Raw genomic sequence first — 16,733 nt, 5'->3', positions numbered from 1 at the left:
TTCTTTCTGCTCTTAGAAACTGTTTTAAATAACTTTAGTTTATTTTTTAGATTATTAAAAATTGTAAAAGAAGAAAAGATATGCATAGTGTATGAAAAATCATTTTACTATTTTTCTGCCTGTGTTTATTTTGGAAAGGACTGGGCAATGGATGATGCTCAAACCAAATGTGCCCAAGCATTTAACAAACTGTTGCCGATTGCAAGTCTGCTGTACTGTATTCTTTCTGACTATTCTTTCCTCAGAAATATATGCATACAGCTATACGTAAAGTGAGATTTTAAGTAAGTTAGAGTAATCTGCTTATGAACAGGGCTATGAACATCAGCTTGCTTTCTCCTTACAGTCTCCCTCCCCTTCCCACCTTGCTTCCATCGCAGTGGCTGTAACACTCATCTGTTGGATTTGGGCTCTGCATGGGATGTTAGCTCTTTTGCAGGAAAGACTTTTAACCAGACCTAAGTTACCGTGGAAGTCCAGTACTCTCCTGGTTTTGATTCTCACTTCTGGACTCCCCAAAACCTCTAGGAGAGGAGAGGTGCAGGATTAAAGCAGTCACGACAGCACAACCACCTGTGACAAAGCACCGTCCTTCGTTTAGGGTGGCCTTGCTTTGCTGTGCATTACCAAGCTAGAAGGCCTGTGTTCTGTCTTCAGATCTCAATGTCTACTAAAGATCATCTTGGTGGTAGAGTAAAACACTTCCAACAGCCCTCTTAAAGTTCACAAGCCACGTGTGAAGCTCTGGAATAGTTTTTGAGAGAATTCTGCTCCCCTGTGGGCTCCAAACAGGTTCTCCTCCCATATAGGCTCTAAACAGGACCCAGGAGTCATGGGACAGGTAAAGGTTGTGTGTGTGTTGATCTAGTGTATGGTTTAGGAGCATAAGGATTTAATTTATTTAATTGGCATCCTAAATGAAGATGTAGAAAGCAGTCATGTCAGCAAGGCTGCTATCTAAAGAAGGGTCTCCCCATCTGAGGGTTGCAACACTTGGTGCATAAAGGTTACTTGCACAAAGGCCAACTGGCATCAGTAGGTAACAAAACAGCATGTTTGCTCAAAGAGGAAAAACAATTGGAAGAGATGAGAATACAAGTTAAACAGCATTAAATGCTGCCCCAGTATGCCCTCAGAAAGTATTCACTCTGCTGTGAGTGGCCACAAGCGGGTGGGCTGATCCATGTAAAAGCAGAACTTGTGTCCGTGTTCAAATCAGCATGTCGAGTATTTTTAAGATCGATACTATTTTCATTTCAAGAGAAATTATTAAAAAGTGTACCCTTACTGATTATTTTCCACCCCAACCTTGGTACCTTGAAGGGTAAGATGGTTATTGGCAGAAAGTGGTTCATAAATGGCAGCCAAGGAATGTGACTATTTTGTTTCCACTTACACTTATCCCTGAATGACAAGAAGAGGGAGGCTTTTATGTGGCAGGAAGGGAGAGGAAAGGGAGTGTATTTCAAAAAAGTTATTGGAAGAAGGAGAGATCAAAAGTATTTCTGTTGACTGACAGTTTGATCTCCAAGTTCAAGTACCATAAAGGTACGCTGTCAATAGGAGAAAGGATTATTTTTCCAATGTTGAACCCACACAGCATCTGAATTTGAGACCAAGGCAGTGAATAAAGCCACAGTGTGAAAGCACTGGACTACAGCAGGGGAAGGAGCAGGCGCCCACAAGCTCTGATTCCTCCGTGAATAAGCTCATTCACAGTCACTGGCCACGATGTGCCAGACGCTTGGGGTGAAATCTTGGCTCCTTTGAAATGAGTGGCAGGCCTCCCAGGCTTTTTAAAGGTATCAGGCTTTTATCAGTGAGGTTTAGAAACATTTTGATTTGGGTTTCTGTGTAGCTTTGGCCAGTTGGCATCTGCGTAGATTCAGACCTTCTTAAGAGCAGAGGGTAGATGGTTTTGTACCAATGCCTTGCTACTGTTCATAGTCAATTGAGGCGAGGAGGAGTGCTTATTACTTTATGGTAACTTTATTAAAATATATCTATTCTTGACCACCTCTGTTTCTTTCACATAAAACAAGCAACCAATTAACTAGATTAAGCCCCTGCAATTCAATATTCCTTAATTTTGCGTAACACCAAACAATACTCTGGTGACCCTGGAAGAATGCTCTCTTACAGAACAATATAACTATTTCACTGTTTCTCATTTTGCCTTGGTCCTAGATAATCTACCTAGAATAATATGGACCAACACCAAATTGTAAGACCACTTCTTATTAAGAGTTGCAACCGATGGGCATTTATACGGCTTCTATTCCCTGATTCAAAGGACTTGGTCTGCTAGTTCAAAAGCAAACATTGAGGTACAAAGTCCAGCTGACACCAGCGAACAACGGCACAAAGTATGCCTATATATAGATCAAATTCAGATCTTTGATAGTATATCCCTTATTCTAATAGTGCAGTACTGCAGCTGGTGTTAAGCTGGTACTCCCAATGTGAGCAGAGGTTGCCTCCAGGAACTACTAGTGCGTGGCTTTCGGTCTCTTGTGGTCTCAGTCACATTTGGTAATGACGACTAAAACCAGTATAGTAATACCAGTACTTCAGGAGTTACTACCTAAAATATAACCCATAAATATGGGATTGATTTTTATAAGAGCACTGTTATCTATCCTTTTAAGCCATCTTGCTGCTGAATGAAGTGTGCACTGTGGATGAAAATTGGTGGAGAGAAAGAAGGGGAATGGATTGCTGGTTTTAGACTTTTGGGGAAGCTCTCAAGAATTCATTAGATTTTCATTTGTGGGATCGTTCTATTCAATTTAAAAATGCTTGCAGTTTATTGTGAATTATTTATGTGTATAAGCACATTGGAGCAAGCTATGTTATTCACTAAATGTATGATACTGTGTCATTATACCATCAGTTAAATTAAAGATTGTAGTGCAGAGGTATGGACAAACAAATGCTATCTTCAGCATTGCTGTCTGGAGAGGGATGGTGATGTACTTGGCAAGTTATACAAATAATACTTGTTTAACTAAAGTGCTTTCTAAAAGTCCAGAGGGATCTGTGTGGTATTCTGCATTGGATTAACTACAGTTCATTCCTTCAAACAATTTGTTCTGGACCAACAAAGAAAGAGGAATGAAGGACAACATCATGTCCATTTGAAAAAACCAACCAACCAAACCAGAAAAAGTACTTTTATGCTTGTGATCACATTTCTTTGTTAATATTAAAATGTACTATTGTAGAAGCCATTTCTGTTTTAATCACTTCTACTGCTGTTCCCAAGCTGTTCAGTTTTTCTTCACCAGAAATCTTTCTTTCACGCTTCACATCTACTGCAGAGATGATGGATAAGATTTTGCGGCCGGCCAGCTAGCCAGCTAAGAAAAATGAGAATTTCTTTGTTTTAAGAATGCTACAGCTTGCTTTCCTTTGTCCTCCTAATTAATCAAGGACTGTTTCTGGGACCTGGATAACATTATTGTAACAAAATGAGAATATATAAGCATATGTCCATCCACATGGGCAGCAGTTCTGGGTTTAACCACGGGGAAAAGTTTGCGAGGCTGTTCCTGAAGTTGAATGTTTAAGCCCAGCCCTAGCAGCAGAAAGATGGCCTTACAGGGACTTTCTCTGAAGACTTTCTGCTGTCTAAACTTCTGTCTTATCCCTTTCCTCTCGTTGCTCGGCTCTCTTACCCTGACTTTGACGCTCCATCCTCACCTTGCCGTAGCCTTTCTCTTTATTTCTGTGGTCCTATTTCAGGTTGGGTTTTTTTACTATTACTTGTTTCAATCCTAACAAACTACAGTTTCAAACCTCCAAACTACAGTTATTCCAGTTATTCTTGTCCAAAGAGTTTTAGAAAGCAAAAGTAAGAAGTAGAAAGACGCATCTGTTCTCCCACCCAGGTTTACTGAAATTTTGGATGTGATCCTGCAGGGTGCTAAAATCCCTTTCCTGTTTTTGCTCAGAACATCCTTCTGAATTAGGCTGATAGATGGTTGGACCAATCACTAACTGGATTATGAATGAGAATCGGCCTCAAAGCAGATCTTCCACTTTCAGAAAAACCCCAGCTTTCAATTTTTTTAACCTACATTAGGATATAAAACTGAAATCCTTTGATATTCTCCAAAACAAAGGACTGTCAAATCTAGTGACTTTTTTTAAGTTTCAGAAAAAAAGGTAATTCAGTTTCACTTCTTTCACTTTCAGTGTAATCTGTGATTGGTTTTAATTTGTATTACAGGTAATATTAATGTCAGTCAAAATAAAAATGTATTGGCTTTCTATAAATGCAGTGCAGTGATAGATTTCCTACAATAATGGTATGTTCCTGCAAATACTGTGATTCTGCCTAGTCCACATTTTTAAGTGAGAAATTATTCAGATAGAAGATTTTGACTGCTTCTATTTATTAAAATATTTTTGAGTAGTAATCTGGATAGGTATTATTTCCTAAAAAGGCTAAAAGTGGAGCAGCTTACCTCGAGGTCCAAACATATAGTCCACAAATGCATTTACTTCCCGGTCAAAAGCTTTCAGGTGCTCCTAAAAAATATAAAAAGGATATGTGACAAACACTATCTTATGGCTCACATAGAGAATACAATTTAAAAAAACAAGAAACTGGCAAAGAGCATGTCATGCTAAAGTATTTCGAAAGTACGCAACATCATGTCTACTGAAAAAAGCCAAACCTCTTTAAAAATTAATTTAGGGCAGATTGTGGTCTAGATAACAATCAGAGGCCTCGTTACTGGAAACTGCCCAAAACAGAACTCTTTAGGAAGGGAAATTAAGGTTCTACAAATTAAAAAGAACAAGTATCACAGCAAACCTGTCTGTGATAGAGTGAAAATGACACCTAATAAAGATGCTTTTTTGTTTGTTTTTGCTATGTTTCCTCAACTGAAATAAATTTTTTTGCAGAGATGAGCTGGCGCTTCCTTTGGTAAGCTTCACAAAGCTGCCTGGTTGCAACTAGCCTAGTGACAGTGCATCAGCTGAATATCTCAATGCTTTATAAAGGAAACCTTTGGGGTGACCCAACTGAGATTTCTCTAAATCTGGCACTGAATTCCCAAAAAAAGTCTGCAGGAGAACACAGACCTCTTGTAATGAAGTTCAGACTATGTAGGGAGGGAGGAAGAAGAGGCAGGAAGAGGAGGGCTATGCTACAGAAGCATTGTGTTTTGAGGTTTAAGTCAATGAAGCTGCTAAGCTGGCAGGCCTAGCAAGTTTGTGTCTGTTTGTGACCGAGCTGGGAGCTAAGCCATGACAGGCACAGTCCTTCCCTCTGTTGGATGCGGTGGCCTCTCCAAAATACTTCTTCTCAGACTCCAGTTCTGGGCAGTGGCTTCCTGCATGCCGGTGCCTGAACAACTCTTTGCTACAAGCCTGAGGTCAGCCAGGTTCTTCCTCTGCTCCTTCTAACAGCACCCTGCTGTGTTTGATGAATTAATTTCAGCACTGAGCAAATGCAGCCAAGCTGAGGAGAAAGACACAGAGTGATGCTGAGCATCTCCATAGGGCGAGAGCTGCCAAGGGCTGTGTGTGCCTTTGAATGCCAGATATCTCCACACCAGCCTGGGCTGCAGTCACCATCAGCAGATCTGCTTTGTGAAGAACCACATTTGCTCCCTGGCCCTGGCCTCTGCATTCCCCTGCTGTGGTTGGATTGCGGTCTGGGCAGGCAGAAGCTCCTGGCACTCCCAAGCCCCTTGTGTTTCTTCCCCTCTTGCGTTTTGGTCCTTAGGATGTTCAAAGTAGATGGGTTTTGTGTGAATACGTGGCAGCAAGAGGTTTTGCAGCATCCCAGGCTATAAAGGTCTGTCTCTGCAAGATGCTGCTGTGTTCATCTTATCTTAAAGAAAAACCCAACAAAATCCCCAAAAGTAAAACTATGTGTATTTTTTTTTAAAACAAAAAAATAAAGGACTTGCTCTGAAAGAGGTGAAAATGAAGCTAACGATTCACGATACAAAAAGATTTCTCATACTTTGCAGCACTGAGGAAATTAAACTGGCTTTTAGGAAAGGGTTCCAGCTACTGCCCCTGGAGAAAGGTGTTTTCTCAATTTCAGACATTTTCCTCAGCAGCCTAAGGATGTCTTCTGTCATAGGAGGTTGCTCTGTTTCCAGGTGCGGGACCTGTGCAGAAGTTCTGCTTCCATTTTTACATCCTTAAGCTATGTAATTTTTCTGCTATTATTTCATGATGAAGGTACTGCTATTTGGGGAATGCCACACTGCTGTTTGTCTGTGATATGCCCACTCGCTGCATTAATTTGAAACAGAGCTACTCCTGTGCTTGATGGTTTTGTTGTTAGACTTAATGGACTGCTTTGGAAAAAATACTTTAATGGATTCAAGTGACTTGTAGGAAAGAGCATGCAAAGCTACTTGCTTTCATGCTTACATTATATAAACAAATCTTACGTGTCAAGAACAAAATAATAAACCATGTATATTCCTTTTATATTAAAATACTGTAGATAAATGTACTCTCGGCTGCGTTGAAATGGAAATTAGGGACTGAATTCTTCTAACGGTTAGATGGCAGAATTAGAGTTGTAGAATAATTATTAAGGAGAAAGAGCAGAATGAAGACTTAAAAAAAAAAAATAGAATCATAGAATAATTTAAGTTGGAAAAGACCTTTAGATCATTGAGTCCAACCGTTAACCTAGCACTGCCAAGTTGACCACAAAACCATATCCCCAGGCACCACATCTACATGTCTTTTAAATACCCCCAGGGATGACAACTCAACCACTTCTCTGGGCAGCCTGTACCACCTTCTTTCGGTGAAGAAATTTTTCCTAATATCCAATCTAAACTTCCCCTGGCCAACTTGAGGCCATTTCCTCTTGTCCTATCACTTGTTACTTGGGAGAAGAGCCCGATCCCCACCTCGCTACAACCTCCTCTCAGGTAGTTGTAGAGAGCGATCAGGTCTCCCCTCAGCCTCCTTTTCTCCAGACTAAACAACCCCAGATCCCTCAGCCGCTCCTCATAGGACTTGATCTCCAGGCCCCTCACCAGCTTCGTTGCCCTCCTCTGGACACGCTCCAGCACCTCCATGTCTTTCCTGCAGTGAGGGGCCCAAAACTGAACACAGTACTCGAGGTGCGGCCTCACCAGTGCCCAGTACAGGGGGACGATCACCTCCCTGCTCCTGCTGGCCACGCTATTTCTGATACAGGCCAGGATGCCGTTGGCCTTCTTGGCCACCTGGGCACACTGCCGGCTCACATTCAGCCGGCTGTCGACCAGCACCCCCAGGTCCTTTTCCACCAGGCAGCTTTCCACCCACTCTTCCCCAAGCCTGTAGCGCTGCATGGGGTTGCCGTGACCCAAGTGCAGGACCCGGCACTTGGCCTTGTTGAACTTCATACGACTGGCCTCAGCCCACCGATCCAGCCTGTCCAGATCCCTCTGTAGAACCTTCCTACCCTCCAGCAGATCAACCCTCCCTCCCAACTTGGTGTCGTCTGCAAAATATACAAAGATTGCTTTTTGCATAGGTTACTGTTTTCATTGATCCAACTTGTAACAGTTGACCTCTTACACCTGGCTAAGATGAGCACACAGCATGCTGAGTAGATGAGCCAGCCTAAAGTTAAATCTACCTCCTTATGAATGTGCTTAAATGACACAGTGGGGACTTTTATCAGCTCCCAGCCCTGTTCCAGTCTATCTTAATTAGCACTAGATCAATTAAGTGCCTGGTTTGCTTTCATAGGTAATTTGAGCGTAGAAATTTTTCTAGGAGGTGCAGCAGAAGAAACAAATATACTTAAGAATTGTCCCAGCATTGACCTCCCTTATAGCTTTTTTACAGCTTATCTTAGTTTACAGGAACAAAAATAGATGTTTGCAGGAACAAAAATAGAGATTTACAAGATATAGCTTTACAAGATTGTTAAAGACAATACATTTGTTTATATACCTAATACTAGTACTAACGTTTGGAAAAAAACCCTCTTACTTTAAAACAGGTAGGTCATTTTGTGTGACTGATCTTGTCACCTTCCTGTCAACACCGCTACAAGAGACCATACCATATTTCTGGGGTTTAGAACATGTCCTTAATAGTGCCTCTAGGCAGATTAGATGTGAATGTCTTGCTCTTTTCTAAAGAAAAGCAAATAAAAACAGCCTGAACAAAACCACATGCTCAGACTACTCACTTTTCTCTGCCTAATCACTATAATAGCCTTTATCAGTGAAGGTATTTGAGTTACAAGCCTAAAGATTAACGTGTATTTCATGTTTTTCCTTCTGTTGTACAGGACACTGCTCTGGGTATGGGCAATTTCAGACAGATTTGTGGAAGATTTATATACCTACACCTACGAAAAAGACATTAGGTTATCTGAGCAAATCAAATCACCCAAATGGAAAGATGAGGAGAGGGCATAAAGCCAATGATGATAAAGCAACATAGAGGTCTCTAATGAGTTGCTATATTTTTGTAACAGAAATGGAAATAAGTGAATAAGTAGCAGTGTGCGCACATGTGAATTACTGTTTTCATGCTGATTGCACTTAAAACACTATTTCAAAGTCGGCAGCTATGAGAAAATAACCCCACTTCTCATTCTATGCGTATACAGCTTTGCTAGTGTTGGTTTTCACTGAGACACCAATGTCTACTGGTTTCCTAATAGTTTTAGTAAAAGTAATATAAGCTATGCAAAAATTATGTACATGCTATCTAAACAGTGCAGGTATCAAAATACCTTTGATTTCTCAAAAGACTAATGATCTGTCTTTAGGCATTATCTACTGCCCACTGAAAACATTGCCACAAGTGATTTAAATTTCTCTTTATATAGCTATATAAACCAGGCTACCCGGATCCAGTATAAACATGAAAAAACTTCTTTCTTTTACAGAAGCAAGTGGATGGACTTGTCCCTGTCAGCTATTGTTCCCAGTGACAATCTTAAAAAATCTCCCAACTATTACTTTAGCAAATTAATACTGCAGTCTAGAAACAAGGAGTTTACAGCCAAAGTAACTTGTTTGATCCTTTGGGAATAAGAATGACCACCAACAGGCTAGGGAGCCCACCAAAAGGCCTAGGTCCTAGTGGCTGCAGTCACAAACCCTTCAGAAGGAGAATTTGCCCACAGGCATGGTTTCTCCATAACCCGTGTTAGTCTAAGGATGGATATTCTAAAATTAAAGGCTCCTTGAATTTCAGAGACAGCGATACCAGTCTTTTCTGAGCTGGGATGAGGAACTCATATTCAAAATGTTCTTCATGTGCATAAAGTACTGTTACAGACAATAACTGTGATTAAAAGACAAATAAAAGCCAGTTATTAAATATAGGCATACATGATGATGTATGTTTGTGAGGCTTTTTGTTTGATTATGCAGATTTTAAATGGCTTTCTGAAATTAACTTCCTACAGATGAATAAACTGCATTCAATCTTACTTAATGCTATCTGGAAATCTTTTGTATTAGTGGGGGTTTTTTCATGCAAAAGCCTGGAATGTCATTCAGTATCTCAAAAATCCAATATAATTTGTTGCTTGTTCTTGCACAGCTATACAGAAACTATAATACTCTGTATAAAAAGAGATCTCATTTCAGGCTTCAAACAAAAACCAGAAGTGCGTGCAGCCTCTGCTCTTCGGTACAGGTCCTGGAAGCAACTGTGATATTTGAAACAACCATGATGGAAAATACATATATTAACAGTATGGTGATTTTTATTATCTAGATGGCAACTTTTGCTTAATTCCCTGAAGAATTCTGCTCCGTAAACAGTCAGTGACTGAGCAGTACTGGAATTAATCTGAATTTATCAGCATGTTTAAAGAAACTAATTTTAGATGCCTGCGCATATTTGAATATACAAATATTAAAGAAGTTTTGGAAAACTGTAGTGTTGGCTCCAGAATAGCTGAAGTAGGGGATGAAATGAAGCAAAGGGAAGTCAAAGTTAAATCTCAGGATCATGGCGTAACTGCTTATAAAACAAATTATTTAGCTTTTTATTGCTTGGATTAATTAAAATTAATCTGGAACAAAGACGTACAGTGGGGAACAATTCTTCATCACAGATTGTTTCAGACTACCTTTTAGGTTTTTGTCATCTTTATCTTCTATGATTTGTGTGTTATATCTGTCGGGGAAACGTGTATAACAATCCGCAAAGAACGCACTTCTTTGGGGATTATTATACACAAACAGCAGAGAAAGACGAAGCTGAAGGCAGAAAGGTGAGCCAGAGGTTGCTATGTATTGTGTCACTATAACAAGGGGGATATTCAATTAAATTGGGAGACAGGACATCCAGAAGTTGATAATAAACTGTTGCTTTATGTAATTTATAATTAATATATGGAACTCACTGCTAGATAATCTCACTGAGGGCAGGAACATGCTGGATTGAGCTCATGAGAGAAACAGACAACTAGCTGGTGATGAGACTGCTGCCACGTCCCATGGACGCACAGGGAGGGAGGGAAAAAAATTAGCTAGAAGGGACATTATCTCAGATCTTCTTTTTTAGCATTTCAGATTAATTGTTTCAAGAAACAGAAACTAGACTCCTTATTTGATATGGTAATTTCTGCATCCCACGTTCTGGGACATTCTTTCAAGTCCGATGGCTGACCAAGATTAGGGGCTGGCTACATTACAAAGCTTTAATTAGCACAGCTATATTGCCAGAGCTCCCAGTAGAAGCACAGCCCTCTGACTGTGGTAAACTGGGCTGGCTAAAGGGCTCTTTTGCCAATGTCCAATGCATCCGCTTGGTATGTTTTTGCTAGCGTAGCAATCTCAGTGCCTGATTCCTTTCTAATGAGCGGCATTGCGAAGCTGGCAGACTTTTGTAACTAGATCTGTCCTAAGAAGGCAAGTAATTTGGTGTGACAGAAGTGACCGAAGCTAAGCAGTACTGCAGCAAGGGAAGTTCTGCTAGTGGTCTGGGTCCAGTGAGGTGCCCATATAATATGTGAACAATGTTTGGTAATGCTCCTATTTTGCGGAAGATAACCAAGAATAGCTAATAGAAAGAACACTGATGACTCCATCTAGAGATACAGTTATGAGTTCCAAGAGAAGAGAGATCTGTATCTTTGTTTTGGAAATGCAAGTTGTACAATACATTTTAATTTAATGCAAAAATCTCTGTTTGAAAAAATCAGTATGGTGGAGAAAAATCAAAAGAAGGCTGTTCCAGCTTCAGCACAGGAAATAAAAAACGAATGCTCTGCATATATTTCTCTATTTCCTTTCTTCTAAAAGCTTTCACAATAAACTGTAAGCACTCCAGGAGAGAAAGATGTTATTCTGGTCAGCAAATTATTTAAAAGACTTCAAGAACAGCTTTGAAGGTAACAAAGAATAGCACTACTTACAGTTGAGAAACACATAGTATTTCTAAAAGGTTTCAGTAAGAGCCATGTCTGGTCTGAAAACAATTTATTTGATTTTCAATGTTTTTCAACCAGATTATATCTTCTTCCTATTGTTTTCTCATACTATGCAATATATACTCCATTCCACTGCTAAAGCTTGCATGCATATGTGCAAATGTCTGGACATTTTCCAGTTGATATTACCAAATTCAGCGCTTTGGTGACAAAAAGGGCAGTATCTTTGCAGCTGAGGGTTATTTTTGTATGTATGTGGAAATTACTGACTGCAGGTTGGCATCCTGTGCAAGGCTGGTAGCTTGCAGGCCTGCCTGTTATCTGACAGAGTAAGCCAGTGGGGGAGCTGATTCATCAAATAGGCTGGTTTTCTCTAGAGGGGATTGAGAGCAGCTGTTTGAACAGTGATTACAGCCAAAAGTGCTGAACACCTTCTCCTGTGCCGATTTAGTCACTGCAGAGAAAGCTGAGTTGATGATGGTGTTACTGAGGGGGAAAAGATAAGGGGAAGGTAGCTATAAAGAAAAGAGAGGCTCACAGATTTTGCCTCAGTAGCTACTTGGGTCACACTACCTGCAAGAAAATGCTGTTTTCAGTGGCTTCCTTGATAAGAAGACCAGCTAACAATTTCTGATATGAAAAATGAATGGAAAGATGTAAAGTTTGGTAAGTATGGAAAGACACAGCTAAAGGTAGCCAGAGGTTTTATCTTCAGCAGTTACTGCATTTGGGCTAAGGGGCTTGACTTTGAAGAACAGATAAGACTTTTTTTCCTGAAATATATAGTTTCTCCTATGTTCTTGCAATTTTGAAGTGAGGGCACTTGTGTCTAAAGGTTCTCTTATTTTACTGCTATTCAGAGAAATTCACCATGTGGTTTAGCAATGCCTACAGGAAAGGGGTAGGCTGCCAGCAATACCTGTACCAACCCTGAAGTAGAACGTTTGACTTGCCTAAGTTACCAGGAGCATGCTAAAATATGTTACTTACACAGGCAAACTGAATTTCTTCAATTTCATTTTGATTTTTAGTTCTTGAATATATCTTGCAAGGAAGAGTTAAATCTTCAAAGACTGCTGGGGTGTAGTGTTGTGTTGTATGATGCTGAGGTGTCCTGATGAGCTCCGTGGCCCCAGGTGAGATGTTCAAGCTCCCTACACAAGGCAGAAGACCTGGGGACCTGGCTCCCCGCACTGTGCAGACAGATGGCCTTGGTGAGGCTACAGCAGCTCCCTTTCTGGAGGGTTGTAACTAAGCAGCTGGCTGCCTCCCCCTGCTTGCAACTTCAAGCCAGTGACTGTTTCTGGAGCTGGGTACATATACAAGTCTTTCCTCTTGCAAATGCAGCCAAGATAGGAAAGTGGTACCTGTGTACAAGCAGCAGCCAGTGTGCCAGATGCTCCTGTGATATTGGTGTTCACACCTGCCCTCTGTCTAATCTGTCAGCAGGTTTTCAGCTTGTAGTCTCCATCTGCCCTGAGCCTTAGACTAGCAGTTGACTCTGGAATTTATTTTTCTTCATTTCTACTGCAGTTCTTGTCTCCCCAAGAAATAGTTCAGTATATGTCTGAGCAGGGACTAGAATCCGGATGTTGAGATGAATGACTTCAGTTCCAATTTTTCACCTTTCTTTCATGCTGGTGATGGCTGACGATGCTCAGACATTTAGGGGGATGTGCCAGCCCAAGTGGTTAGGGAAGTCATAAAAAGATGTGATATGAGTTGAAGTTAGGTAGAAGAGCAGTTTGAAGCTTGGCCTCCCATACAATAGGTGAGGGCTGTATGCATTGAATTAATGGGAATGATAAGGTAGTGGACTTGGCAGCATCATAAGTACCTCGTTTTGGTCTATATGTGGCAATCTCAAATCCAGGCTTAGAAAACCATGTCCTGCAGGGGAGGGAGGGCAAGGAAGGCATGGCTCGAGAATGCTCCCAGGGTTTAGGAGCTTGGACCAGTATAGTTATATACAGAAATACAGGTGCTGTTACTACTGGAAACATGCAACACCTAGAGAATTTAGGAGCCGCCAACATCATGTGGCAGCTGGGTTCTAAATTTTGGGCATAGGTACCCTGAAAAAGAAGTTGAATGATTGAAGGAATAAAGCTAACAAACAGCCCTGTGCAGCATCTAGTTCTCCCTTCACATCCACCCCTGCTTCGCCAGCAGTTTTGTAGGGCTCAGAAGTTTCCTAGCATATGTGCTTCAACCAAGCAAAAATCTAGTGTCATGACGCTGCTATGTGTCAGATTTAAACTGCAGTTTTGAAAAGGAATCCAGAAAAATGGCACGTCAAAGCATAAATGCTAGTCTGTTGGGTTTTTTCTTGGTTTGCTTTGACTTAATGTTAGCCACTTGCTTTATTTTTATTTTCAAAGCCATTCTGCTTTACCTCTAGAAACAAAAGCATCACTGAAACTGCTGCTTCCATCCTGCAGTAACAGTCAGGTTAAAAAACAACAAGAAAAGAAACCAAACTGGTTAGTATTTTGTTCATTAATTACCCTTACTGCAAGCTGTCTTTATTAGGCCTGGACTTGTAGAAAAATCTTAAAATGAACAGGAATCTTTCTGTGAGACCAATGTAGAGGATTCGTAGAATAGATTCCTCACTCCAGTCTGGACTGAGGACTGCAGCATTTGTGCCTGTTAGTGTTTGAAAATAAGGACAATAGCATGTCATCCCATATTGTAAAACTGCACCCTCAGCATGCCTGTGCTCTGTAGCAGACTGCAAGGACTGGTGTTGGGGATCTGCTGTAAAAGGAACCTCTCCTACCCCTTCTTTTCTCCCACTAGTGGTTTTTTGGGGGCATTGCTGGGTTACAAAGGCACCCTGCATAGTACCTGCAGTGACACTGTGTAGACTACTGATTCTCAGGTTAATTTTCTAGGGAAAAGCAGTTCTCCATCAGATCTCTTCTTATCCTTATGCTGCGTGATAGCAAGGAGAGTGGAGTTCTGCGTGCTGCCTTCCATAGCTTGCCTGTGAGTCCCAGTATGCTGAGGTCTTTGGAAGGTATTTGCACATCCCTCTGAGGGGAGAGGGCTTCTTTGGGGCCTAACGGCTTACAGGTGTGGCCACTACACATTTAAGCAGTGGCAGTCTTGAAACCTTCTACTTTTTCCTTGGGGTACAGGCAGAAAGGAGGTCCTAAATGTGCTCTGTTGCAAGGAAGGGTGAGGCTCTTCAATGAGTTTCACCCACCAGCTGCTCCCTGAATGTTCAGGAATAGGATTTCAGAGTGCCTTTTCTCCTCTATCAGGTTTTTTCATTATTTCACATAATCTCAAGCTCATACTTGATATTAAAACAGTCTCTGCTCTGCCAGAGTTGATTGCAACAGTTCAGCAGAAATCTTTCCAGTTGATAATATACCTCTGTTCTTTGAGGAGTTAGAAAGTGGTCTGTCAGGAAATGTGTACCTAAACCAAGTTTCCCTGTGGTCTCCATATATCTCTGGTGAATAATGTCACCTTTATGCAGTTCCACTTATGCTGATGGTACTTTTTGTGGGTGTTTCCATCCACAAACCAGACTGGAATAGTAAAGCAATAGGAACTGTGGGCCTGGGAAACATCCCTCCTCATCGCCCAGGGTGGAGAAACAGCAGAGAGTCTCAAACCAACAGTTCCCATGGGCAGATCTAGAAGCTTCCACAGAAAAGAGTAAGGCCAGAAGGGACTTGGCACAGACCTGCCCTGAGTTAATTCCCATTTTCTGCTAAAGCAGCTAGTACCAGAAAGCCAACCCCATCCTTCAGTATCCTTTCCTGTGTTATTTTCAGTATTTTAAATAAAAGTGCTTTCCTTCTGGTGAAAGGGAAGCAGATGACTTTGAGGCTTGAAGGTTGAGAAACTTCCATGTCCTCCTCTGTGGACTGTGAGTTTGGGTGGCCTGCATAAGAGTCAGAGGACAGGGCTCTCTTAACAACCCCCTGCTTGGGCATCTTATGGCTCTCGGAGTATTATTCGCAGAGAGCATTAAGAGAAACGGTGGCCTACTAAAGGCAGAGCCTTTGCTGTGCTGCCCATGTGGCACTCGTACCCCCTCACGCTGAGGAAGCAGAGCCCTTTGGTGAGCTTGCTCATTGCCCCCCCCCAAACAGCGTGCACCGTGCAAGGGGCTCCCTTTCTTCATGTGGACTGAAATGGGTGCCTGACGCAATTTGGTGTTTGTAGTGATGCATCTTCATCGCTGAGTTTAATACAAATGAGCGGATGGGGATGCTAGGAGCAGAAGAGGGCTTAGGGATGGGAGAAGCAGCATGTATCCCCATCTCCCTCCTGCATCTTGGACCAGTTTCCAGCCATGCTTAAGTCAGTCATAGCGGGGAAAAATATACATAAAATACACGTGCAGAGCTGTGCAGCTACAGCATTCCCTCTGACGGGAGAATTTGACATACAGCAACAACCACAAGCTCCAGGTTAATGTGCTGAATGCTAACAGAAAGATAGTGCGACATACCAAAAATGAGTTTGGTGCATGTTTCTCTCAGAGGTTCAACACCTGTGATTTCTGTACAGAGACCTGTTATTACTGATGGTTACCAGTGAACCTGCCCTGTCTGGGAATCTCCTCTGATGGAGCAGGAAGGAAAACACCTCTCGGGCTTGGCTTCCCTGCCTGCAGCAGTTGGTCCAGGAGCAGAACAGGGCACACACCTGGGAGACTGACCCAAGGAGACCAGCTATGCTTGGTCTTTTATACAACACACCTGCACTCCATCCTGCTTGCAGTCATAACCACAGTGCAGATGCATGCCCTGTGTCAGCTGCAATCCATCTCATCCTTATCTATAGCTGCAATACCCACCCTCAGTGCTGACTTTGGTTCTTGGTTTTTACAGGTGAGAATCTATAGGCAACCCTTGCTGCTGCAACAATGCTTCTCTAAAACAAAAGCTTATGGAATCATGAGGTGTTCTTGCACATAAGGTGGTTTGGGGAAATGCAATAGACGATAACCAAATGCAATGAAAGGAAAAAAATTAAATTTATTTTGGGCTTTCCTAACATTCTAAACCTTTCTAAAAAAAAATTGTCATATAAAAGCTTTGTGTGTGTGTTTTTCTCTCTTCCTAATTAACAAAAAATACCCTGCTTTTTTTTTTTTCTTCCCCCTCCAAGAGACAAGGGTTTAACTGTTGATACTATAAGGCTTCACAAACTATCATAGTTCTTACGTCTCTCTGAAAATGCTAGGTTCTAGCTGTAGTAAAGTAGAATAGCAAGTTCTGCCTTGTACTGCTAAATTTATAGTCACACATTAAGAAAAACCAAAACCCAGCATGTATTGCTTTAGCGCGGTTACGTATGCAGAGTGAGTTGTGCAGCGTTT

General features: G+C 41.5%; 1 protein-coding gene across 1 annotated transcript in view; it reads right to left on the bottom strand.

Moving 5' to 3' along the window:
- The window catches only part of ELOVL2 (ELOVL fatty acid elongase 2), a 56,008-nt gene that overhangs the window by 23,978 nt on the left and 15,297 nt on the right, over nt 1-16,733 (bottom strand). The window contains exon 2 of the mRNA XM_052773578.1: nt 4,470-4,533. Coding sequence (XP_052629538.1) covers nt 4,470-4,533 — 64 coding nt within the window. The remainder of the gene's footprint in view (nt 1-4,469; nt 4,534-16,733) is intronic.

Source organism: Harpia harpyja, chromosome 1, assembly GCF_026419915.1.
Source record: "Harpia harpyja isolate bHarHar1 chromosome 1, bHarHar1 primary haplotype, whole genome shotgun sequence".
In the NCBI taxonomy this organism is placed as follows: domain Eukaryota; kingdom Metazoa; phylum Chordata; class Aves; order Accipitriformes; family Accipitridae; genus Harpia; species Harpia harpyja.
This window is presented reverse-complemented; position numbering and strand designations above follow the sequence as displayed.